Source organism: Ursus maritimus, unplaced genomic scaffold (assembly GCF_017311325.1).
Source record: "Ursus maritimus isolate PB19 unplaced genomic scaffold, ASM1731132v1 scaffold_13, whole genome shotgun sequence".
NCBI lineage: Eukaryota > Metazoa > Chordata > Mammalia > Carnivora > Ursidae > Ursus > Ursus maritimus.
In genome coordinates this window covers 63,084,411-63,112,166 of record NW_024423675.1, presented here as the reverse complement: position 1 = coordinate 63,112,166, position 27,756 = coordinate 63,084,411, and the positions used below count along the sequence as shown (strand labels likewise).

Below are 27,756 nucleotides of genomic sequence, written 5' to 3'. Positions count from 1 at the left end.
AGACACAAAGGCAAAAAGAAGAGAGCTTGGCTGCAACAGTGAGTCCTTATGTGTGTAGCCTGAACCAGAACTTTGGCTATCAGGCCAAGTTTAGACTAAAGAGCTGAAAAACAGATTTAAGTCCACTCTAGTGAACAACAAACAATCACATGACTGACTATACAGTTGACCCCTTGAACAACAAGGGTTTGAACTGCACAGATCCACTTATACACAGATTCTTTTTTAATAAATACTGTAAATGTATTTTCTCTTAGATTTTCTTAAAAACATTTCCTTCTCAGGGCGCTGGGTGGCTCAGTCAGTGAAGCATCTGACTTGATTTAGGCCAGGTCATGATCTCAGGGTTGTGAGAGCGAGCCCTGCACTGGGCTCCACACTAGGCAGGGAGCCTGCTTAAGATTCTCTCTCCTCCTCCGCCCCTCCCCTGCCCTCTCTAAAAAATAATAATAAATAAACAAAAATTAATTTTCTCTAGCTTACTGCATTGTGAGAATATGGTACATAATACATTTACAAAATATGTGTTATTCAACTATTTATGACATGATAAGCCTTCCAGTCAATAGTAGACTATTAGAAGTTAAGTTGTTGGGGAGTCAAAAGTTATACACCAATTTTTGACTCTGCAGGGGATTAGCCCCCCTAATCCTCCCCCCGGCATTGTTCAAGGGTCAACTCTACAGAATGAATTTGACTTGTAACCATTTTATCAGCTCAATTTTACAGCAGTATCATACTCTTTCAAAAACAAGTTGCTAATCTTACTACTGCTAGCAAAAACACAGACTTTTACACACACACACACACTTTAAGATATTTGTTTATGATAGGGAAATCCATATGTGTATATATGTAGGCACACATAGGTTCAAATTCTGATATAAATATCTTGAGATATTCATTCTCTCTCTATAATTTGGCTATTGCAGTATAGTATAATACTGCTGGCGAAATGGAGCTGATACTAATTACAAGGCAGATTCACTTTGAAAAGGACGTGACTTGAGTGTTTTAATTCTTATATAACCTATTTAAACTGTGAGATGAACTAGGTTTACTTCCTTCTGCTATGTTAAAAGGCACAAAAATTTAAGGATGAGATAGCATGACTATCTCTCCCTTAAACCAATCTTAAGAAGAACAGCTACATATGACTAATTATTGTCCAAAACTTAATAAAATCTTAATTGGCAGTTATTTACCATTATCCAAAGTACAATTTAAATAATACCACAACTAAATCCTGTTACTCGTCAAAATATGAAATTAAGCCTGGTCAGTGAGCTAATTCAAGAGCTTAACTGGTAGGTTACATCAGTCAGGATGTCACATAGCTGACTTTTTTTAGGTAATAAGGAACTAACCGTTCATACCCAGACATCGTAACATTGCTACATATTTATCACAGCTTCTAAAAGCAGTTGTTCATGTTTCAAAAACAAAAATGTCTTTAACATTCCCAGGGAAATGCAGAAATTGGATAAAATACCTTTTTGCACACTTCTAAACTGGCAATCAAAATTTGAGAGTCCACCAACATAAAGCAAGAAATAAAACACTGCTACAATGACAATCCCACCTTCATTCTTCACATCCCCATCCCAACTCGACAATGGCGACCTCGCCTTTATCCTTCACACCCCCTCCATCCCATCCCAACAATGGTGACCTCATCTATGTCCTTCACCTTCCCGCCAGGGTCTCCTCTCTCCTCAGTTCCCTGGCATCTCAGACAACCACTATGACAGACACTTGTTTTGAATTACCCTGCTTGGCGGTTACACAACTGCATATTATGCTTGGAAATCACAAACGATGAATGACACAATGAATCTTTTTACAGGATTTGTTATGCCCATTTGCAGGAACTTCTCTGAAGTCTGCTCCCAGTGGTGGATTTGCAGAGTCAAGGACATAACCAACCACCACTTGATTGTATTAACAAATTACTTTCCCACAAGGATTGAGACAATTTACACTCCCATTAGCCTTCTATCAAAGCTGCCATCTCCTCATACCTTTGCTAGCAGTTGCTCACTGAGGAATAATAAGAAATATATTTGCATCTTGTCCAGATTCCTGGCACAGAATTGCTAAAAACTCTTGGAATTTCCTGAGTGATAGGAGCATCTTTTATTATTCATAAGGAGCCCCTTTCAATCACATCTGTATTTATGCTAATGAGGGCTTAAGGGGTGCTCCTAGATAGCCTCAGGATGGGGCCAGTCACAGAAGGAGGAAATAATTAGTGGGCTGGAACCTTCAGCAGCCCCCACCCACCACCCTAACCTCCCAGAAAGGGGCTGGAGGGGGCAGTCTGGAGATAAAGCTCTATAAAAACTCTTTAATAAGGCAATGTGATGATTTTCCAGGCTGGTGAACACATCCAGGCAGTGGGAAGCTAATCCCGGAGGGACCCGGGGGGATTCACATCACCCCCCACCGCTTGCCCTATGCATCTCTTCCATTTGGCTACTCCTGAGTCTTTATAATAAATCATAAATGCAAGTAAAGTGTGTTTCTGAGTTCTAGGAACAGTTCTAGCAAATTATGGAACCTGAAGAGGGTCTCATGGGAACTCTTGATTTACAGCCAGTTGGTTAGAAAGTGGCCTGGGACTGAATTTCTAATTATAAAAAATAAATCTATAGTAGTTAGTTACTACTGTAGATTAGTAGTAGTTACTCTGAGCCTATAGTATTAAAAATAGTTAAAGAATCATATCCATATAATCAGTTCATGACAATGGCTACCACTGCTTAAAAAATTTAAAAAAAAAAATTAAAAAAAAAATTAATGGTTACTCTCACGTCCTTGCAACATAGTGCCCTCAGTTACCTTTCTGTGTTCTTCTAGCCCTTCGGGAATGCTTATGATGTCATCTGCATTGACAAAGGAGAGGGGCTGGAGGCATAAAGACAGTATGACTGACTAGACACTAATTCCCCGAAGCTGTCTATCAAATGCAGGTAGGAGCTAGTCCGTTACAGCCCACAACCACACCTCCTGCTACTGAAATGCCCTGTGTGGTCCCCTCCCACGCTGACTTTTGGTGGCCTTGTGTAGCCAAAGCATGCAGCAGAAGTGGTGTTGTGTGACTGACCTCCCAAGCTAAGAACCCTCACAACTTTCACCTTGATCTCTCAAGACACTTGCTCTAGGGGGAGCTAACTGCCACGTAAGAATTCTAATTACCCAGGAACAAGTATGCTGTGAAGAAACCCAGGATAGGGGCGCCTGGGTGGCACAGCGGTTAAGCGTCTGCCTTCGGCTCAGGGCGTGATCCTGGCGTTATGGGATCGAGCCCCACATCAGGCTCCTCCGCTATGAGCCTGCTTCTTCCCCTCCCACTCCCCCTGCTTGTGTTCCCTCTCTCACTGGCTGTCTCTATCTCTGTCGAATGAATAAATAAAATCTTTAAAAAAAAAAGAAAAGGAAAAAAAAAAAAAAGAATCCCAGGGTAGCCATGTGGAAGGTCATGTGGGGAAAAAAAAAAAAACAATGCCAGCCAGCTCTCAGCCCACATGCCAGACATGTGAGTAAAGGAGCCATCTTGGACCACAGAGACCTAGCAGACACCATGTGGAGAAGAACCGAAAGCCCACACTTAGGGCCCTATCCAAGCCATGACAACATCTCCAGCTAACTGAGCCATTCCAGCTAAAGCTCCAGGCACGACGGGTTTGAGACAAGCTGTCACTTGCCTAAATATGTGGCCCACAGAATCATGAGCACAATAAAATGGTTGTTCTTTCATGCCACTAAGTTTTGGGGTGGTTTGTTACACAGCAATAGATAACCAGAAAAATGCAAATATTATTGCTGACATTTATTAAAAAGATGAGTCCAACTTGGACTGCAGTTCTGAAGTGAACAGTATGACTCAGGGAGCCTTTGCTTGTAGCAGTGAGAAAGAATGCACCAGTTCATATTTCCTCAGAAAGCTTTTAAAATAAATCTGACCAACCTAACTAATTCTAAAAGCTCTTGAAAATACTGAGGGACCAATATATTATCATGAATCACACACTAGTTTGAAATATTGGTCTCCCGGCCTCAGCTTTCAGGTCATAGCACAAATGTCACTTGTTCCAGAAGTCTTCTAGCCCCAGGGCTTCCCACTCCCTCCTGTGGACACCCGCAGCAGCCTCTCCTCACCACCGTCCATCCCAGCTCCCCCGCAGGAGCCTGCACTGCCTGTTTACCTGCATGCTTCCCACGTGAGACGGGCCTTTCACACGGCTGGTAAGAGTTATTATTTCTGTGTATTGGGGTTATAGGTATATTTATTTCTTTTTGTCTGTAGTTTCTAAATTTCCTATAACGTGATCTTTTACAATAAGAAAAAAGAATAAGTTTTTAAGGATTTTGGTTTCCTAGCTCTGCTGTTAGATAGGTACAAGTCAAAAGATGTATGGCCATCCATTTCTTTACCTGAAAAATGGCAGGAACTGGAATGAGTAGTCTCTAAGACTCCTTCCAGACCTAAAATCCTGTAACTTTATGAAATAAATGGTTGAAAGAAATTGAAGGAAAAGAGACAGGCTTCCCTCTTCTATTTCCCACACACCCCGGAAAGACAGTAGGAGCTCAACAAATAGCTAGTGACTGGGAGTGCCTGGGGGACGCAGCCAGTTAACCGTCCGAATCTTGGTTTCAGCCCAGGTGGTGATCTCAGGGTCTTGAGACTGAGCACTGGGCTGGGCTCTGCGCTCCGCACGGGGTCTGCTTAAGTTTCTCTCTCCCTCTCCCTGTGCCCCTCCCCACCCCCATGCATGACGCGCGCACTCTCTCTCTCAAATAAATCTTTAAAAAAAAAATCTAGTGACTGGTTTTCTGACTGATTAGTGAAAGCTAGTATAGTTAACTCAAGTACTGCATTCATAAGTGCAACACCTGCTGCTTATACTAGGAAAAAGTCCAAATCGAGTACCAGGCGAACTGTTTCTAAAAACAGTCCTGTCACTATCTCCAACCTTCTGGCCTCAAAGTTGCTTTACAAATCCTAGACCTCTAGTTTCTCAATCTATAAAATGTGAGAATTATGCTCTCAACTCCTATTCTAAAATAGTATGGACCAACAAGTGAAGAAAAAGCAGCTGTGCTACTGGCATCTTCTCCGTTTCAGCAGCTTGAAGCCCAACTGTATTAACTAATATTGATTCAGCAGATGCTACTGCAGTGCCACCTGTTTCAGATAAGGAACTTTCCAGATGTCTTTGAGAAAATGAATAAAGATCGATTTTAAAGATGAAAAACTGCAATGGAAAGCTATTAGTCCAAACGGGGTAATAAGTACAGGTCACAGGTTAACATCCTAGTACAAATAAAGTTTTACAAGAAAGTAAAAAAACAGGGGACCTGGCTGGCTCAGTCAGTAGAGCATGCGACTCTTGATCTTGGGATTGTAAATCTGAGCCGCACATTGGGTACAGAGATTACATAAAAATAAAAAAGTCCTGGGGCACCTGGGTGGCTCGGTTGGTTAAGCATCTGACTCTTGATTTCGGCTAAGGTCATGATCTCAGGATTGTGGGATCAGTACCCACGATGGGCTCCACACTCAGCACGGAGTCTGTGCGTCCCTCTCCATCTGCTCCTCCGCCCCTTGTGTGCGTGTACTCTCTCTCTCTAAAATAAAATCTTCAAAAATAAATAATTAATTTGAAATTTTTAAAAATCCTTAAAATAAAAAAAGAAAGCAAAAAAAAAAAAAATCACCTTCCCTATGCAAAGGAAAGACTATTACTGCTTAGAAATTCTTCCTTGGGCAAGATTTCACCCAAGCAAATAAATACAACAAAATCCATTTCTCTTGCCCACCCTTCTTTCTTGAGGAAGGGCTACAACAGGGACACAGAGTGAACTTGCCACCTTACAACCACAAGAGGTCAACGTGTGTAAGATATGTGTGGGAAGGGGAATCTGGCCAGACAGGAAGGAAGAACACGGGCCAAAGAAAGGAAGAAACGGGCATGAACCTGATGTCAGTGAGGGAGAGCATGTGACAGGGGAAATTTCTCAGATAAGAAATAAAATCTATATTTTGTGCAGCAAGAGATGAATGTATTCCAAAAAGCTATGAAATCAATTTTAGGACAAGTGGCTTGCTGAAATTAATAGGGGAATTCTAAAATCCTAAGGCTTCAGTGACCTGAGGATCTAAGCCAGAACGCAGGGTACGAGGAGGCAGCAGGTCAGCACGATTTGATTTATCTACCTCAGAAAAGAACAGCTGTGACATGCTGGAGCAAGTATGAAACGAAAACAGAAAACAGTCCCAGCTTCTAGGAACAGAACATTATCTGGACTCTGAGATTCCAAACAAAGAGAAAAGAAGAACACAAGTTCTGTCCGTGGTGATGAGGTGTGGGTAGCATCCAGGCATGGTGCTTAGCAAGGAGGAGGACGGTGCACACTTAGGCACCATCAGAGTCACTGATAGAGAGCACAGGTCACAGCCTGGTTGGGGAAGCCTGGCTCTGCCACTCCCAAACTGCCCAGTACATCATGTCTGAAAGACAAAAGCTAGAGATTCAAAGAATAAAAAAAGCCACCTCTCTCATCTATCAGCAGCCATCTTAGGTGAGTGCACGGATTCGGGCCCACGTGACCTCTTCTACAGACCAAAAGGAATACAAATGCCTCACACCACCAGCTTTAACACTCAGGACAAACCTTTCTATCTATTTAACAATACTGCTCATGGTAATAATTCAAGAATGAGGAAGTGAAATTTAAAAGCAGCATTAAAACCAAATTTAAGATAAAAAAGAAAAACATTATGGTAGAAAGGATCAATCAGTAGTTAGGTGTTATACAGATCATGTACCGAAAGTGCCAGGCCTGTGTATCTTTGTAAATATCAGACTTACCTTTCAAACCAGATCGACTGGCAGGCCTCCCTACGTTATTCCTCTGGTGCTTGGCAGACATGCGTTTCATCTGCCGAGGTGTGCTGGGGGGAGAGGTGCCATAAAGGTTCTCCGGATTGGTTTCATCTGAAAAGTCCTCTGGATCAGACTCAGAATTCTTGCATGCTGAATCTCCCAATGTGCACTCTTGCCTACGAAAGGCAGAAAGCAGAGAAAATATTCAGTAACATATTAAGTGAACTCAAATCTAAACTGCTTGAAGCTTCTTTTCTTTGTCAACTTTTCTATGGCTACGTCTCCTCCTCAGCAATGTGGTCTTTCTCCTCTATTTGTACTTGTGGAACTCACAGGAGAACTTCTCCTTCGCCCAAAGGGAGTAACGTCTGGGATGGCTTCTGCCCTGACCCCGAGCAACAGGAGGGTCACAGGGGCAGAGCTGGTGTGCAGTTTCTGCTGTTGATAGAATTCTGACAGAAAGGAGTTTAAACCTAAACACTTACAGACTGAGGAAAAAGAGAGCCAAAGACTAGAAGATACCAACTGAGAGAGAACAAAGCATGTACTTGTGTGCTAGCCACTGCAGGCTCGGGGGACAAGTGGGCCAATACAGCCCTGCCTTGGACTTCAGGGCACCATTTCCTCTTCTTGAAGCACACACAACAGGAAGTATAGGAATGCTCTACTGTGATCACAGCAAAAGCTGCAAAGCACGAGCTTTGTGATCAGAGCAGCAAAGCAGGGAGTACTGATAACTTACGGTTGGTCAGTGTTTCTACGTTCTCTGCCAACCACTACAGTGCAGAGCTCAGGGGAGCAGTGAGGGAGAAGGATGCAGTGGAAGAAAAAGGAATTCGTTTCTCTTCACCTTCAAAATGCAACTCCTCCTCAACTTGTTCTCTGGTAATGCTTCCGGCCGATCCTCTGTCCCCAGCCAATTTCTCAAATACTATCACTATTTTGATAACGTTCCTTTCAAATATATATCACAGTCTATCCCACTCCAAATATTCTTTCTAAAATACACTTCATATTTTACAAACGTAACTCCGAAGTATATCCAAACTATAACCAGTGTTCTTCCTGGCAATTTATATCCTGATATAAAATCAAAGCTATTACAAAATCAAGATGGAAAGAGAAAAAACCACTCTAAAGTAGATGACACCATTATTATTGAGTTATACTGACAAATAAAACTTCAGAAAACGAACTTTCAAAAAATAAAAATGCTGCAGAATTATATAAATTTACAGCACTGAAATCCATAAAGAATCCCTCTAACAGGTCAAAACTGATTTAACCGGACAACAGTACTCTAGACCCTGTGAGTACCGTGCCCCCACACATACGTGCATACATTAAGACATACACATGAAATACCCTGAAAGCTAACTACAACAAATAAAACCGTAAGCAAAGTTAGAAATAAGTTGTAAATATACGTATTCCCTTAGGCTAACCATAACCGAAATATCACATAGTGATACAACAAATAATACAACTTCCAGATGAACTTGAAATTTCCTACAACTACTTCTTCCACACTCACTGTAAAACAGTTCATTTAGCTGATGAGAAGACATGGCTATCCATGCCAAGGTTGCTAATCTCATCTCCCTGGCTGTAGTGCTTACTAGCACAGTTCTGGAATGATTCACACGGCAGATTTTGTGGTCTGAGGACTTCGGTTCAAATCCTGACTGCGCTGGCTACTAGCTATGAGGGCCTTAGCCAAATTATTTAAAATCTCCACACTGCACATTTACAAAATAAGGACAATTCTTTGATTCCAATGAGGATTAAATCCCAATAACGCATGCTTAACAAAAGAGTAATAATAGACTGGGGGTTCACTCAATGATTGCTACTATTCCTGTTCTAAGCCTTGGAAGTCACCGGACCCATTTGCAACCCACTGAAAGAACCTCAGTTCCTTACTCATCTGCTTAACATTAAGAGTGGGGGCACCAGGCTGGCTCAGTCGGTAGAGCATTTGACTCTTGATCTCCTGGTTGTGAGTTCAAGAACCCCACACTGGGTGAAGAGCTTACTTAAAAACAAAAATCTTAAAAAAAAAGAAGGGAGAGAAAGAAGTCTGCGTTTGAGTTCAGCATGGTATAGGCCTGGAGACCACTTTAACATTTGTAGCATCATCTAAATTCTTTCAAATTCAATACTATAACTTTTTTCGTCCCCAGAAAGATAAAGTCAATGGTAAGGAAGGGCAATGTATTTCATTACTTTTGTATCTCCAAGTTTCTAGAATAGTGTTCAAAACCATTCAGTGTTTTTTAGCACAATAATATATCTCGTATATTAGAATGATAATCACTATAAAACTACAGTGCAAACATTTAGCCAGTTTAATACATGGAAGCCAGACAATAAGGAATGCCAAGCTAAACAGAAAAAATGGAGTCAGAGAAAGGAACACACAAGACCTCATTTAGAACATGCTCTCTGCAGTGAGGAGAGAGACGTGAACTCAGGAGTCAGAAGACCTAAGGCTAAGTTGCAGCCTTAGTAGACATGTGACTGCATACCTGACATAATCTTTCTAAAACTAAGAAAAAGACTAATATATAATTTATAAAGTCAACATTCTAAAATACTTCAGGAAATTCAGTTGTGAATATTCAAAATAATCAAAACAAAATGCCAGAAATAAATGGCTATGCGGAAAACACTAAAATATAAACATGCATATAAAATGGTTATGTTTTACTAGTACCCAGCAGTATTGTGTGAATGAATAAATTAATAAAATGCAAGTGAAAGTGGAAGGGGATTTTCTGAAGAGGGACTGAAAACGTCCAAACTTCAATAAGCCAAGTCTCCAAGGGCAGGCCCCCAGAGCTAAGGACAGAATCATGACAAAGAGAGTTTATTTTTCAAATAAGTACCCCTGTCTAATCTACATATGATAGAAATAAGTCTGGTGCCTTAGCAGACAAAAAGAGTCAAACACAGCACATATAATAAAAATGTTAAGTTTTATGAAAAATTTAATTTGAGGAAACAGAAAAAATATGTGTGGTGCTGTCATGCAACTATGGAGAAATTATTCTCTACCCATGGAAAATTTCATTTGGCTGCACTCTCCAAATAAAAGTAGACTAAGTCCCTGTAATACTTGTACAAAAGCTGAAGATCTCTTGCTTTTAAACCTGCACCTATCATAAAACAAAGTCTTTATACCCTCACACAGATACAATAAACACAACTGATTTCAAAGTATTTCCAAATTATTTCATTAATCTAACAGCAAACATAAAAAATAACATGGAACCAAAAATGAATACTGTCATAAACAATGCATTACAATAGATAAAACAGTACATTTCATCACTCTTTAATCATTATGCCACACAGAAAATGAGGTAGAAAAAATGCCATGTGGTGCTATATAACTCATAATTAAAATAAATTTTAGAACAGACATTATATAAAGGTGAAGTTATGCATTTAATACTTTCTTAGGATTTACTTAACTCCATCAAGATGGTATTCACACTTACTGGAAATGTTAATACATTCCATCCAAGTCACTTAGTAACTTAATACATGTCAGTGCAAAGTCCCAAAATTTAAAGGAATTAAAATAAAGTCTAGCATTCAATAAATAAAACTCACAATGTCTGCCAACCTATCAAAAATTAGCAAGGAAAAGGAAACTACAACCCAAATGAGGGGGAAAAAATCAATAAGCAGACCAGAAATTACTCAAGCAAAACTTGCAAAGATGAAAATTGTATCTGCAATGAAAAATACTTTGGATGGGATTTAAAAGCAGCAGATGAGACACAGCAGAAGAAAAGATCCATGAACGTGAAGACATAGCCACAGAAACTATCCAATATAACTTTGGGAAAAGATTAAGGGAAAAAAAGAAAAAGAATAGAGCATCAGTTATCCATGGGACAATATCAAGCAGTGTAACACATGTGTTATTAGAATCCAAAATGAAAAAAGGGAGGCACAGAAAAAATCTTTTAAGAATTAAGGGCTGAAAATTTTCCAAACTTGAAGAAAACTAAAAGTTCACAGATCCAAGTAGCTCCACAAACTCCAAACAGAACTTTAAGAAAACGATCGATTTTAATTTGCATATCATAATCAAATTGCTGAAAACCAAAGATGAAGAGAAAAATCGTAAAAGGAGCCAGAGAAACACAACTTAGTTTGGGGAGTCTTAATGTAGAAGCAATATATAATACGGAGTGGGAAGGGAAATCCAGTAAAACTTTCTCTTTGCTTCTGTGAGAGAAAAAAAAAGTGTGTGTGTGTATACACACACACACACACACACACACACACACACACACTCTAGGAATATAAACACTAGTGGTAAATTCAAAAGAACTTACATCATTTCAATGAACTAAAACCATCCAAAACCTCATTTTGTATTAGCTCATGTGAGATGAGCTAATGTGGTCAGTTGACTGTTCAAAATGTTTCCATGGATACCAATTATTTTGGATAAGGAAAGTAGTACAAGGTCTACATCAATTGCCCTGAAACACTGGCCTTATTTGTGCTGAAAAACACACAAATGTGAAATTTCTTTCTGGTGCTAAACTTCTGACAATCACATAAAACAATGTCTCATCCTTTTAACATAAAACTTTACTAAAGTATTATTCACTTGACATAGAATCTGGTCTAACAAAAGCATATCTTGAACTCAACCTGAGGGGGGTCGGTGTTATTTTCAATGGAAAACGTGTGGAAGACAAGACAAAAATTCAAGTAACTTGGGGTTACATAGTTCTGCTGTGACACAGTAGGTAAACCACATGGTGCCTGAAATAGCTCATCTATAAAATAATGAAGCTGGATTAGATGAGCTCAAAAATACCTGTGGTTTTGCAAAAGCCCTAAAAAAAAAATTCATTAGAAGTTCTTTAGCAAAGTCCTTAGAAATAAGATATTTTAATCACTTATGAAGTACAGTACTCAGCGGTGTGAGGTCCTCTTTGCCACCTCCACCTCCTCATTAACCTGCTCTGTATTAAATAACGATTAAAGGGCGACTTCTGCTGCTGAGGGAAAGAGACGGAGGGAGAGGGAGTCAGGGATGGTAGCTTTTCTAGGTTTTCTTTTTAAAGAGCTTGTGTAGTTTGCTTGGCCAGCGGTATACATCAAAAGGAGCTAAGCTAAATTTGAGGTTGCATGGTTGGTTCATATTGTAAGAGCCAATTAATGAATAAGTTAGTTGATCTATACTGTCAGCCTATCGTTGAACGTTTATCAGCTAACCTCCAAGAAAGCTGCTGTCAAACCTCAAAACTCATCCAACAGTCGCTAGTTCACTTCTTCATTGATTCAGAGTACAAGGTCTTGACAAACCTACTTAGTTTTCAAGACAGACTTTTTTGTTTAACTAACATTTCTCTTTTTTAAAAAACAGGATTAAAAAAAAAAAAAAGATGTCCCATGGAAACGAACAAGAACTATCCCCCCCAACTAAACTCAAAAGCTCTGTGAGGGCGGGGACCCCATCTACAGTTTTACCACTGTTTCTCCACTGTCTAGAACAGTGCCTGGTATAGATTATGTGCCCATAACTATCTGCTGAATAAGTGAATTTGTGAGGTAAATAATGTTATCTTTGATACTTCAGACTTAATCATTACCTAAACTCTATTAAAACGCAATCACAATTATTTGAAGAATGTAATTTTTTAAAGGCTGCAAGACTTGAACAATGGTTGATTTCTGCCAATAATATTATTGTGATACTCTAACCCTAGGTGCCAAGATAACTACTATCCAAAACAACTGCAATGGGGTATAATGTAAGGAATAATGGCTTTGAAATCAGATTCACATGGGCTGAAATTCTTATGTCCCCACTCTTATTAGTGAGAATACAAGTTTTAATCAAATTACTATAAATAAGTTTGCTTGCAAACACTTTCATTTATTAGAAGCCTTCTTATCAAATGTCACTGGGACCTGTGGTTAGCCAGTTAATTTTAAAAATACATATCAAAAACATTAAAAATGAAACATGCCCCCACTTAAAAAACTGAAACATCTCTGGTGGCTGTGACTTTGATGGCCTCCCAGTATTCACACCTTTCTATAATGACCTCCTCTTGATCTGGGGTGACCCTGTGCCTGCGTTAACTAATGAGATGTAGTCAAAGTGACACTGGGCCAGTTACAGCGGGATACTTCAGGGAAGCTAGCCACCAGGTAAGAAGTCCAACTACCCAGAGACTGCCACGGTCTTCAAAGCCCAGGCCTAGCCAGGTGGAGAGGCCGCATGAAGGAGAACCTAGCTAGGTCACAGTCGTGTTGAGCTTCCAGCTGACAGCCAGCACCAACTTGCTAGTTTGTGAGTGAAGCTATTTTGGACTTTCCAGCTGTCCCTGAACCCAAGCCAACACCATGAGAAGCAGAAGAACTACTCAGTACCGTAACAGATAATAAATGGTTTTTATTTTAAGCCATTAAGCTGTGGTATGGCTTGTTAAATTATAATAGATAACTACCACATATTTAAAACTTAAACATTTACTTTCACTTTAAGCCCGTGAATGAGATTAAATCCATCCCCACTTTGATGAGGACGACAGCCTTGCCCTGTAGTGTGGTTCCCTGAGAGAAGGCATGAGTCACACACACCACAACCGAGTGCAGTAGCTGCAATCTACACTCTCTATTTCTTTAAAATAGAACAAGAATCTAAAGACTTTCATGAAGCAGTTTTTCTGGATTTTCATGATTTTTCTTCCAAAATGTTAACAGCTCTCCCCTATATGCATTTGAGAGCAATTTTCTTTTTGTGACCTATCCTGACACTTTCAAAGCACTGCAATTCCATTTATATAGAAACCACAATTCTCTTTTGCATTCACATTTCATATATTTGTATAAGAGTTTACTAAATTATGCAATAACAATTAAAACATACAATAGACCTAAACAGATTTAGGAACAAACAAGGAACTCTTGATAAGCATATATTTCAATTGGTGGAAACAGAAAGTCACGGGTATTCTAGAGAGTAGCCTATTAGCTATAAGCATTCATGATGCTGGAAGCATCAGTAGATATGTTTTATAGAAGAAATGGACAGGGTCAGGTCTTGGAAAGGGTTAGATAGTTCCATGGATAAGGTCTGCCCAACTCAGATCTTCTAGCAAAGTCTTTTATGTTGCTCACAGATTTACACAAAGTATATTTTATCAGTCCTAAAATACACAGAACAAAAAAGAACACATAAAGATTAAAAACAAATATATATATATATATATAGCACAATTATTCCACATGGATGAATTCTGCTCAAGAAATAAAAATAATTTTACTCTGTTTAAAAAATATTTTCAGATGAAAGCTTTCAGAAAATAAAGTCTTATAAAACCACATAAACAAAGTAACAAAATGCTTTAAAGACTTCATATTATCATCTTTCACTTCTGGTTAAACAGAAGACTACTCGAAAAGAACTAGAACCAAAAGAAGAGAGAGAAAGAAAGAGACAGACAGAAAGACAAAGAGAAAGACAGAAACTCTAGGTATTTAAATACACAGGAGTCATGTTACAGATGAAAAGATGAATGTGATTATTTCTGTTATTTCTGCAATTTTGCTACAAAGAGTTGAAGACTTAAAAACAAGACGGCAAAGAATAAGACATTTTCAGGTGTGCTTTTTTATTTTTACCAATTCTGGTGGCTCCTAAAATATGTTGGGTACATCTATATCTACATCTTTTTCCAAAACTGCAGATCAACACTAGATCATATGTATACAGATCAGCAGGGAGACAATCAAAATGGAACAAAAACCCTCTGAGATGCACCTATTTGGGGCCTTCCACCAGTACTACAGGTTGTATAGGGGGAATGATGCAGGGAGCTCAGGTGGGAGGACGTCCTTTCAGTACAAGAAGAGAAAATAAGCACACGTCGGTCTTGCTGTGAATGCATTTGACAATGAAATGCCAATGAAAAAACATTAAAAGAAAGCAACATAAAATAAAAGTGCTAATTCATTCAAAAGGTTGTTTTAGGTTTAACTAAAGAGAACTATGGGGCTTAAACAGGAAGAGTTGGAAGATGAAAACCTGGATCGAAGCTGGAAGAAAAAGCGAACAAAAGATCTTCTACCATGCCAAGTGCACAGAAGACATTAGAGTTTAAAGAGAAATAAGAAAAATGTTTAAAACTTCAAAGGTAGCAAAAAGAATTATGATGTCCCTCTACCTACTCTTACAAATGAGAACACTTTTTATATTCCCTTATTCTAATTTGAGTTTATTTGTGGAAAAAAAATAAAACATTTCCTGTCATGAATTACTCCCTGTCATTCTTAGAAATCAAGTAACTTAAGAGCTAGTTACTATAGGAAGCACATGAGCTGTCTGAATCTCCTTAGCTCAAGTTCTCATTCTTTCTAATTTGGATTTTTTAAATAGTTAACTATAAATATGCCCTGTGACACATACACACATTCAAAAGATGAACCCCACCTGTTGGGAGGCTAGATCTAGGAAATAAAAGCATATGAGATCTATTCGAATTCTCAGGGTTTTCAGTGAAGTAAAATGCAAAGACAAGTGAGGAAAGCAATGAAGACAACTGGGACATAAAATAAAATAACAAATAAAATAAAAATAAAATCTGCTTTGACACCAGCACAGAAAAAGCTCATTTATCTGAGACCAGATCTTGGCTTCCAACACCATGCTCCAAGAGAAGAACCAGGACTCCCTGGAGAAATGGCCGAGCCCAGGACTGGGGCAAGGGCAAGATGTAATATGAGCCTGGAGCACCTTGTAGTGCCAGCAAGTGAGGAAGTGCTCAAAAAAACCAAAAACAATGCAATGGGAGTACTTTAGAAGGACACAGAAGCAGAGCAGAGCTCCCACTGGCCAAAGCTGGAAAGATTCTAGTCACAAAATAAAGATACAGAATTATGTTCAATTATAACCATGAATCCATGAGTCCATACTGACATAAATAATTACTAAAAAAAATAAATGGGAGAAGAGACAAATCTCCTATACAGGAAAAAAATCCAAATAGTTTATGTAATACTCCTCTCTCCAGGAGATGGAGTTTAACTCCCCACCACTTAAGTGTGGACTTCACTTTCAGTGACTTACTTCCAATGAGTAGAGCATGGAAAAGTAGAGGAAAAATGTAACTGTACAGTAGAAACCTGACAAACGCTACCAGCCATCAGCCAGGTGACCAAGGTGAATTATCATCAGTAAAAAGTCATGTTGAGAACATGTGCCCTGATATGATGAGAAGGGCACTTCATCTGTGTGGTCATCCTCCCAAAACCCAGAACTCCGGTAAAACTATGATAAAAACACCAGACAAACCCAAACAGAGGACTAGTGTACAAAACACCTGACTGGTACTCCTTAAAACTATTACAGTTATCAAAAACAAAGTGAGAAACTGTAACCACCGAGAGGCAGCTAAAGAGAAATGACTACATGTGATGGGATATCCTGAATGGTGTCTGGAACCGAGAAAAGAACATTAGGGGAAAATGAACGAAATCTGAATAAAGCACAGAATTTACTAAAGAATAATACGTCGATGCCAGTTCACTAGTTGTGACAAACGTACACAGTAAGATTTAACAACAGAAGAAATGGGGTACAGGAAATACTAAAATTCTCTAAATCTAAACTATTCTATAGTAAAAATTATTTCAGAATTAATTACCTTAATAATGTTGTAGGGGACAGTTCATGGCAATGCTGAATAAATTTGGTGTTACTGTACAGGCACAAAAGACTAAGAACAAGGACTAAAGGAAAAATGTAATATAAAATTAAGCAATTCTTTAGCAATATAACTGATTGTGGTTGTAAAAAAATTTCAAACAAGAGGTAAAAAAAAATCCACTTAAAATAGTAACTTTCAAAATGGGAATATGCATCAGATTTCTGTTTATATTTTTAATCAGCTGTATAATTTGTTACACAGTAATGAACAATCTCCATTCTAACAGTGTAATAATTGCTACCACTGCGTACTGATTAGTCCTTGCCAGAGCCTGCTCCATTTTAGAAAGGATTTTTTGCCCAGAAGGCCAATTCTCATTGACTATGAGAGGTACTCATCATCAAATACCTGTTATATACTAGGTAGTCAATTAGGCACTTTACAAATGTTAGCTCATTTAATCTTCCCGATGCCCCCCGCAGGTACTATGGCAATCCCTAATGTTACAGACCAGGAAAAACAGTGGCAAAGGTAACTTGTGTGCTCAGCTGGAAAAGGTCTGGGCCAGAACTGGAGTCCTGGTCTAACGCCATGACCCAGACCCCTCGAACTCCCAGCCTGGTCCCTGGAACGTCTGCCCTTTCCGAGTGGCAGACACAGAGGGTTACTCCCCCTGTGGTAGGAGGTCCCTACCAGCTGGAGAAAGAGCACCGGGACAGCTCGAAAACCTAGTTCTCTCCTCAGCTGCAGGACTCACATCGTTGCTGAAGTCTTTTAATTTTAACCACTCCACGTCTAAATTTCCTCGCCTATAAATACAGGCATCAGCCTAGCTAAGATACTGAGTCTCAGTTCTGCCGGGGACCCACAGTGTGACTATAATTTAAACGAAAAAAAGAGAAAGTGAAGGTTTTGCTTGCCCTACTTATTTCTGCATATAAAATAAAAGGTATAACTCCAATCCTCTCTCCTTTAGGTAGCTACTTACCTTCCCTACCACATCCAAGACTTACCACCCTGTCTTCCATGAAACACCAATATACTGGTCCTCTAAGAGAGCATTCTTCAGATCAGGCTAGTGTTTCCATTCGTTTTGTATAAACCTGTGTGTGTTTATGTCTAAAAAAGAGCATAAAACTACTCCCTAGAGGGACAGAAAAACAAGGCTTTGAAATTAGAGAACAATCATTTGAAATCAACAACTTTTTTCATTCAGAACAGTATTCTGCGTAAGAGAGGAGACAGAAGACAATATAAAAATTTAAATGTATATTATTTTATTTTATTCACTTCGGGGTTTTTTGTTTGTTTCTTGGGTCTTTGTTCTAGTGATTGGTCTACTTAGAGGTCGAAATACACATGAACTGCTTTGTCCTTCACGTGTGCGCAGGTGCGGCAGCAACGTGATGAGCTCCTCCAGGACAGAGCTGTGTCACTCATTCAACAACGGCTACTGCACAAGTGCTGTGCTAAGAGTTGAGGAAAAATACATCACTGAACAAGAGAGTCACCATTCCTGCCTTCCCAGAGCTTTCAGTCTATAGAAAGAACTAGATACTTAGTGCAGAAGTACACACACACGTGTCTTTCAAGTGCAGTCCTCAAGGACGCGACAGATTACAAAGCACACTGGCAGACAGGATGGAGCCTCGAGAACTGCAAGGATCCTAACAAAGGCGACCTCGCTAGAGAAGGAACACTGAAGCTGAGATTCAAAAGCTCTGAAGGCGCGGACTAGAAGGAGAGGAGAAGCAGCCGAGACAGAAGAGTGCAGGGCTCACTGGAGAAACTGAACGGCCACAAACACCTGGAGCAGAGCGAGTGGAGGGAACAGGAGCACCCACAGGAGCAGGCAGCCATCAGGTCACACCGTGCCCTTCGCCCTGACAGAAACGTGCAGCCACGATGGGCATGAAGTAGGGGACAGACAGGAGCAAACCTACCTTTCTCTTCTAAGTATCTATCACTGGACACTACCAGACAGGTGTACAGACAGGCACAATTTTCTAGCACTATGCAGATTTTTTCAACCACTGGGTTCTCAACTATTCAGTCTTAAAGTCAACCTAAACAGCTATGCTGTCTGTACTATTTCACAAGCAAAACCAATTCACTGGTTGGGAGCCAAAAGAGGAAAAAGAATTGCTCACCTGAAAGGAACAAGACCTGTAGGGATTATGAAATCCTTAGAAATGGCACATTAACAACTAAGAAGTAAAACACTACCCAACACCAAAGATGTAATTCAAGATGTACATACATACAAAGGTGTCTCATGAAAAATATAACTTTCTTCGAATTAAAAACAATGTAAACTAGGAAAAAATTTAAATGGGTCTAAAACAATTTTAGAAGAAAAAAATAAAAGCTCCGATTTTAATTATATAGCTTTCTTTACTCAAGAGAACATAATTGGTAACTGTGGTTGAATACATAAGGCCAACGTGAAATTTACTGGAAATGTGGGTCCTAAAAGTCCTGTGTATGCCAAAAATAAACACCACCTACAGTTTCAGAAAGAAATGTCTCACAGTATACAATTAAATGCAACATGTACAAAAAAATATAGGAAACGCAAAAAAAAACAGCTAATGTATCAAAACTGTACAACTTTATATCTCAATCACTGGACCATGAATCCCCTGAAACTGAATGTAAATTTTTATTATGTGCATTTTTGAGAGGAGTCAAAAGTCCACAGTTTTCAACAGATTCTCAAATGCAATCTATGATCCAAAAAAGATAAAGAAGCAATGACCTAGACAATATTTACCACACATCTAGCAGGGTTCTCTTTTCAAAATATCTCATCTTGACATGTATTAGACACTCAAAGGATAAAGATGCATAACTAATTCAAAATCAATATTCAAACTACAAGGTCACTTCCATAGTAGCCAAGAAGAGAGACAAATCCCCTCCCAGCCACAAATACTCGCTTCACACAAAACTGACTTAAAAATCACATTAATGTCATGAAGTGAACCAAATAAGAAAATAGTTCTCAATCTTTTGTGACACACTTTTGTTTTAGGTTTAGGATAACACAATCCTCCATACTCCCTGCAAAAGTGGTTAATTAAAATAAATTAACATTTAATTTAGTAACACAATTTAGGAATAAATAAATCCTTAAATGGTTCAAATCAAAGCTGTAACTAAATACAATAAAGGCAAAGCCTTTTGGGGAAAAAAAAGATTTTAGGTAAACATGGATACAACGGTTCAGTAAATGAGAGAAAAGGACAATGTTTCACGTAATACAATGCTAGAAACGAGAGAGCAGAAGAAACACTACAAGAATAAAGTTATTTATAAGACTGACAAGGGTAGAAACTATAGAAGAACAAGAGATTTAAGCAGTGATTTTTCCAGTGATGGTTGCCTTTGAGTTTATCCTTCTTGGGGCTCATCAGATTTTTTGAATCAATGGGTATATAAGTGCTCGTCAAATCTGAAACATTTACAGTCATTATTTCTTAATTTTTTTCCCAGTTTTCCCTCTTTCTTTCCTCTTTCAGGAACTCCAATTACACATATGCTGACTGCTTGATATGCTCTCATATGTCACTACTGTCCTCTACATTTTTTCTGGTCTTTGTTCTCTGTGTAGTACATTTTGCATAGTTTCTATTGTTAGGTCCACAAGTTCGGTCATTTTTTTCTACAGTGTCTAGTCTGTTGAAAATCCCATCTCGTGTATTTACCATTTCAGAAATTGTATTTTTCATCTTCACAAGTTCCACTTGGTCTTTTTACATCTTTTATTTTTTTCCCAATGTCCATGTCTCCTTTAAATACCTGAATATAATTGTAACCATATTAACAACTCTTTCTTCTACTTCTATCATTTTTGAAATTTCTGGGATTGTTTCTATTGGCTAACTGCTTCACCTGGTTATGGGTCATCTTTAGGGGCTTACTGGCATGTCTATAATTTTTGGTTGGATATTAGACATTATAATTCTATGTGTTTGAGTATCTGGATTTTGCAGTTCTCCTTTAAAGAATATTGGACTTTTTTTTTTTTTTTTACAAGCTGTTATTTCCAATTCCACTTTATCCTTTCAAGATTTGTTTTCAAGCTTGCTTAGGGTAATTCCAGACGTGCCTTCACTCTAGGAATAGTCACCCCACTACTAAGATGTGAATCTTCCAAATCTTTATTGCATGTCCCAAGTGATCAACACAAGAACTCCACTTTGACCAGTGGGAATTCAAGTGCCTCCAAGTCCCGTGTGAGCTCTGGGAACCTTTCAGCTCACAATTCCCCAATGACTCTTGGCTTAACCTTGCGGTTTCTACCCTATACAAGTGCATCTTTTTTCAAAGACTCAAAGGGGCCTGAGGTAGATTTCTGGAGCTCTTTTCAATATCACCCCTTCCTCTCCAGAACTCTGCCCTCAACTTCCAACTGCCTCAGTCTCCCTGAACTCCAATCTGCTCCCTTAATTCAAGACCACTCTGCTTTGCCTGGGATTTCCCTGCTTGCACCACACTCTGGAACAACTTGTAGACAGAAAATTAAGGTAATTATAGGGCTCACTTCATTTGTTTCCCTTGTCTCAGGGATGACAATTGGGTACAGTTTTAGTCCAATGTCAGAAAACACTTGTTCCATATTTAAGTTTATTCGAAATACGACAAAAATAGTTTATTATATACCACTAAAAGGCAATAAATATATTTATAAATTTTTAATTTAAAAATTGCTCTGTGGATTTTTTTAGTGTTATAACGAAATGATACACTATCTACTCTATAATATATATAAGGAAAAGCAATACTTGACTTTGAAAGAGACTAACGCCATAATGTACCTAAGTATTTTATGATAGATTTTATCATATAGCAGTTACTTGAGGAAACAAAGAAGAGGGAAAATTTTGTTTACAAACAAAAATAAATTAATATATGAAGGCAAACATCATATCGTTTTAGAGGTTAAAACATTTACAAATAATCAAATCCAACCCATTTACTTTGTAGCAATTAAAACACTCTGGGTCCCAGTTTCTATAATTTACATAAATCCAGAAAGATTCTTTGTAGACCTAATTTTTAAAAAGGAATAACAAAGATCTAACAGATAAAACTGGTATCACTTAATATACAAATCTATCAAAAATTACATACTTCTCAACTATAGATGGTACCAGAATACCAAACCAATACACAGCATTTTTGGCAGTTCCTCATGTGCGTTCATCAGAAAAACTATAAGTAGTTCTATTACTCTAAATTCTCCTGCTGAGGGAAAAAAAATCATTAATAGAAACAAAATGCCACTAAATTTGTGTGACTTAGCTAGAATCAACCAAACAAAATTTCTAATATATTAATTAAGACAAGAAGCCACTTAATTCCTGAAAGCTTCTATTTAAGTATACAAATCTGCAAGAATAATTTTAAGCATATTGAGTCTCAATACTTCTTCCTAGCTTAATATTGTGTTGGTTAATCACTAAAACCTTTGTTGATGTTTTTTTTCCTCATCCAGGATTCTTTTCTCAATGCATACAGGACCTTTAATAAAGCTGCATACTCCCATGATATATTTATTTCATTACTAGAAACTTTTCTTAACAGAGACAGAAATAATAAGGAACTGAGGTATTTCATAAAATACACTGAAAATGTATTAGCTACAGTTGGAAAATTATTTTTAGAGATATCAATTCACCACTTAAATTGAAGCTGAATTAGTTACTTTAAACCATCCCTGCAATAAATACTTACTAAAAGTTACTATATTCTTTTTTTTTTTAAGATTTTATTTATTTATTTATTCGACAGAGATAGAGACAGCCAGCGAGAGAGGGAACACAAGCAGGGGGAGTGGGAGAGGAAGAAGCAGGCTCATAGCGGAAGAGCCTGATGTGGGGCTCGATCCCACAACACTGGGATCACGCCCTGAGCCAAAGGCAGACGCTTAACCGCTGTGCCACCCAGGTGCCCCAAAAGTTACTATATTCTAAACACTATTCTAGGCACAGGGATACAAGGGGTTTAAAAGATTAAGATAACCAAAACAATCGTAGAAAAGACTAAAGTTGGAAGACTCACCTTCCTGATTTCCTGTTGCAATTACTACAAAAGTTAACAGTAATCAAGACAGTGTGGTTGTGGCATATGACAGTTACATAGATCAATGGAACAGAACTGAGAGTCCAGATATAAACCTACCCCTATGGTCAACTGATTTTTGACAATGTGCCTAGACTATGCAATGAGGAAAGAAAGAGTCTTTTCAGCAAATGATGCTGGCATAACCAGGTAGCCACACACAAAAGAATGACGTTGGACCCTTAACTCACATTACATACAAAAATCAATTCAAAGTGGATCAGACCTAAATGTAACAGCTAAACTATAAAACTCTTAAGCAAAAACAGGGGTAAATCTGTAGGAACTCAGATTTGGCAATGGTTTCTTAGATGTAACTCAAAAGCATGAGCAACAAAGGACAAAATAAAATAAGTTAGACTTCATCAAAATTTAAAATGTTTGTGCATCAAAGGACACTATCAAGAAAGTGAAAAAGACAACCCACAGAATGAGAGAAAATATTTGCAAATCATATATCTGATAAGGGACATATCAAGAATATACAAAGAACTCTTACAACCCAATAATAAAAAGACAGATAACCCGGCGTGCCTGGGTGGCTCAGATCATTAAGCATCTGCCTTATGCTCAGGCCATGATCTCCAGGTCCTAGGATCCAGCCCTGCATCGGGCTCCCAGCTCAGCAGGGAGTCTGCTTCTCACTCTCCTCCTCTCCCCTGCTCATGCACGCACTCTCTCTCGCTCTCTCTCTCTGTCTCAAATGAATAAATTAAAAAAAAAAAACTTTAAAAAATAAAAAAAGACAGATAACCTAATTTAAAAATGGAGAAAGGATCTTAATGGACACTTCTCCAAAGAAGATATGTAAGTGGCTAACAAGCATCTGAAAAGACGCTCACCACCATTAGGAAAATGCAAATCAAAACTATAAGATAACACTTGAGACCCGTAAGGATGGTTATAACCAACAAGGTAGATAATTACAAGTGTGGGCAAGCATGTGAAGAAATCAGAACTCTCATACACTGCTGGTGGGAATGTCAAATGGTGCGGTCACACTGGAAAACATACAATGGAGAATTTCCAATCCTAGGTATATATCCAAGAAAAACCAAAACGTGTGTCCACACAAACACTTGTGCATAAGTGTCTATGGCAGCATTATTCATAATTGCCAAAAGGTGGAAACAACTCAAAGTCTAGCAAATGATGAATGGATAAACAAAATGTAGTACATCCATTAAAGGAATATTATTCAGCCATATAAAGGAATTAAGACTGCTACATGGTACAACACAGTTGAAACTTGAAAACATGACGCTACATGAAAGCAGTCAGTCACAAAAGACCACATCTTGTATCATTCAATTTATATAAAATGTTCAGAACAGGCAAATATACAGAGACAGAAAGCAGATTAATGGTTACTTGGGATTAGGAGGCATGAGGATTTAAAGGTGGCAACAGCTAAAGGGTATAGGGTTTCTTTTTGAGGTGATTCAAATGCTCTAAAATTCACTGTGGTAGTGGTTACATATACATTCACAGATTTATTAAACTGTGAATGTATTTAAACCAACTGATCTGGACACTTCAAATGGGTGAATTGTATGGTATCTGAATTATACCTTAATAAAGCTACTTTATCTCTTCTGTTGGTTTTTTTGGTTCTTGCTGGGCGACACATGAATGTGAACCAGAGACTTCCTGATGTGCATAAAGCTGGTTTTTAAAAAAACAATAAAAGCAAGATCCCTACTCCTATAGTTCTCTTATGCTCCATGTAAATTCCAATCCTGGTTAGAGTACTTTCTGGTAACTTAGAGATACAATGCTTCTGATAGTCGGGAATTCAAATACATATACTTTAAGGTTAGTACAACCTTCCAGCACCTTAATACAAAGAAAGGCTATCTCACCTGTTTTTTTTTTTGTTTGTTTGTTTGTTTGTTTGTTTGTTTTTTAAGGTGGTTTTATTAAAGCACCGGGACAGGACCCATGGGCAGAAAGAGCTGACTCACCTGTTCATTACTTGAAGAAATTGTGAATAGCAATACATTTGGAAAAGTGTACGGTACAGATCTCCACATAACCAAATTAACTCACTTTAGTCACCTATTCAAATTCTGGGGAAAAAAATGTAACAGGACTAGCAAACTAGCAGGATCTGAAAGGAAGGCAAGCCCGTTTCTCCCTAAAACAAGGGGAAACAGGGATTTTATGACAGGTTCTACACTAACTCGCACTCAAATACCATTTCCAGGAACAAAGCTCTTACCAGGCATGTAAGATGTAGTGCCAGTGAGGCAAAAAGCAGTAGAAATCTTATTTAAGAAGCCTAAAAGAAAGGGCACTCCTTTGTCCTTTATTAGTTCACTAATTCTCAGAAAATAAGAGCATACAGAGAATCCAAGGGCAAAAGTGCCAAGAACCAGCAAAATTATTAAAGTCATGTCAGAGATAATTCATTGAATTCACTCTTATTCATTCCACCAACAGATAATTACTCAGAACCTACTATGTGCACAGCTACTACTGGAATAAGATTTATAATAATGCAAAAACACATAAAGTTCACATTATAAGCTCCTTTACAGCCTACAGTATACGTAAGCTGTGGTATTTTTCCATAAAATATTACAGAAAATGATATTTTATGGTATTTTTCCAGAAAATGGATCTGAAATTATTTTCCCTTAATTGCATATGTTGGACGTTCTAGCTTTAAGAAATGGAAGAAAATTTAAATGAAAAGATTTAACCATGTGAATATCTAAAACTTCTATATTAAAAAAAAAAAACTAAGCCATATTCAAAGATAAAATGGATAAAAACACATTGTCCTTAATTTATAAATGGCTCATTAAATCTGGCATGAAAAACACTAAGACACCAAAAGAAAATAAGCAAAGAATGCAAAAAGATAATTCACAAAATAAATTTAAATAGCAATAAAACATGGAAACAGTTCCACCTACACTAGCAACCAGCCACTCAAATTAAGATAACCTTTTCTGGCCTATCAAATTAGCAAAGATTTTTTGTAATACTCAAAGCTACAAAGAGAACAGTATGGTAAGCACTACTTGTGGCCTATTGTACACTGTACATTTGTACAATCTTTCCAGAAGCAAATGTTTAACAACACATATTGAAACTCTTAAAAGTGTCCTAACTCCTGAATTCTACATTCAGAAAATAATTTTATAAGAGCACCCAGAAGAGCAGAGTTGTGTACTAAGAGATTCACTGCAGTGTTATCTAAAACATGAAGAAACTGGTAATTATGTAAATAGTTTATGGTATAACCGCAAAAGGGAGTATGATGGAGCCATTTAAAAATGCTATTTTAATATTTTTACTGATATGGCAAATGTTCACAATACATTCAGATAACATAACATGCCCATCTCAGCCTAAAAAGCCCTCTTCCCACTCCCGCATAATTTACTTGGCAATTAATCATCCTTGTGAAATCTCTTATTGCTATTACGAACTACTGTTGAGAACCTTCCCCATGCCCTCTCACAGTTATGCCTACGGAGGTAATACATAAAATAGAGAACCACAGACTCTGAAGGACAACAAATACGGATGAAGCCTGAATCCAGGTATTCTGAACTAGTATGGCTCTTAAAGCCTCATTTTCCTCATCTGAAAAACACATATCTATTTTACAATCTTGTCGTAATCGTTATATAGAACATGTTACACCATTTGAATGATGGCACACAAGTAGATGACAGACGTAAATTTATTACCATTTCTGCACCAGACTATGAATTATCAAATATCCATTACCTTATCTGTTCTCTTTAACGAGATTATAAATTCCTTGAAGGCAAGGCATGTTTTACATTATGCTTATGTGTAATAAAAGGATTACCTGCCTGGGGAATATGGGTATATCAACAAGATGGGTGCCTTTTGAAATGACTCTAATCGAAAAGAGGGGAACTAGCAGCTGACACACAGGAACCAATATAGGCAAAGACAGGAAGCTGAGGAAGAACACAGAATATTCGGGAACTGGGAAGATGGTCAGTGTGAATGGAGATTCTAAATTCTAAGAGGCAAGGGGTTCAGGAGGTCTATTTGGCCCGAACCTCCAGCTTAAGCCTGAAATTTGGCTACTGATGATGAATGGCAAATTTGTGTGGGGTGCAAGGTCTCCACAAATGTGATTTAACTGAAACTTGTGGTCTCCCTAATTCTAGCTAAATCTGCAGGTAGGGATATCTCCAACTCAAAACTTTCTGGGCCTAATGAAGGCCCTAGAGGGCCTGGTCACTAAACCAAGTCATGTCTTAATTTTATCCACCACTGCAGTCCCATGGCCTGGCCTACGCCTGCCTGACACCTGGTAGGTACTTCAGTTATGAGCCAGTCTCAAGGGAAATGAAAATACGGTACAAGATGGGATGTTTAAGATGGGATGAACCCACACAGTACTACTGACTACTAGTCACTACAGTTAAGGTGGAGTTTTTAAATTTCATTCACAGACTCAAGCTACCGAGGCTCCCTTTTTAGTAAGCGTTCCTCAATACATACATACTCCTTTTGGTTTTCTGCTAAATAACACCTGGATATTCAAAGAGCCAAGTGCTTCTTTTACAAAGTAAAAAGTCAGCTCTGAAGTCGAACTTCATGGCAAATGTTTCTGATGCTTTCGGAAGTACTTCCCCAATTTACTTCTGACATCCTACTTCATTAGATACGTGAGTGTAATCAAACAATTTCTACATTATTTTAGTTTAAGACATGATTTCCAAAATTAAGTGTGTGACTGGGGACAGTGGAGGGGGTGTTGAAAGGCAACCAATGACGGGCTGCCATCGTTTTGCTTTGCCAAGGAAAGATACGGAAAATACATAAAATCTATTGCTGCCATCATCTCCAAAACATAAAATTTAGCCCCGGAAAATGAGTTTAATTTTACAGAAAAAAATCACTACCCTGTCATTTTATCAATTCACTGCAGGCTGATAACTTGCGCACCTGTCTGGGAACCTCTCATTAAAGGAGTTTATTTGAGATATGCTGCCAAAGAAACTTTCCTTAAAAGCATTTTACTTTATAATTCTTCATAAGATTTTCCTTCT

At 38.2% G+C, this 27,756-nt stretch overlaps 1 protein-coding gene across 5 annotated transcripts in view; it reads right to left on the bottom strand.

Moving 5' to 3' along the window:
* The window catches only part of MAP3K4 (mitogen-activated protein kinase kinase kinase 4), a 109,799-nt gene that overhangs the window by 66,982 nt on the left and 15,061 nt on the right, over nucleotides 1–27,756 (bottom strand). For all 5 annotated transcript variants that reach the window (XM_040628033.1, XM_040628028.1, XM_040628029.1 and 2 more), the window contains exon 2: nucleotides 6,879–7,069. In XM_040628033.1, the coding sequence (XP_040483967.1) occupies nucleotides 6,879–7,069 (191 nt within the window). The remainder of the gene's footprint in view (nucleotides 1–6,878; nucleotides 7,070–27,756) is intronic.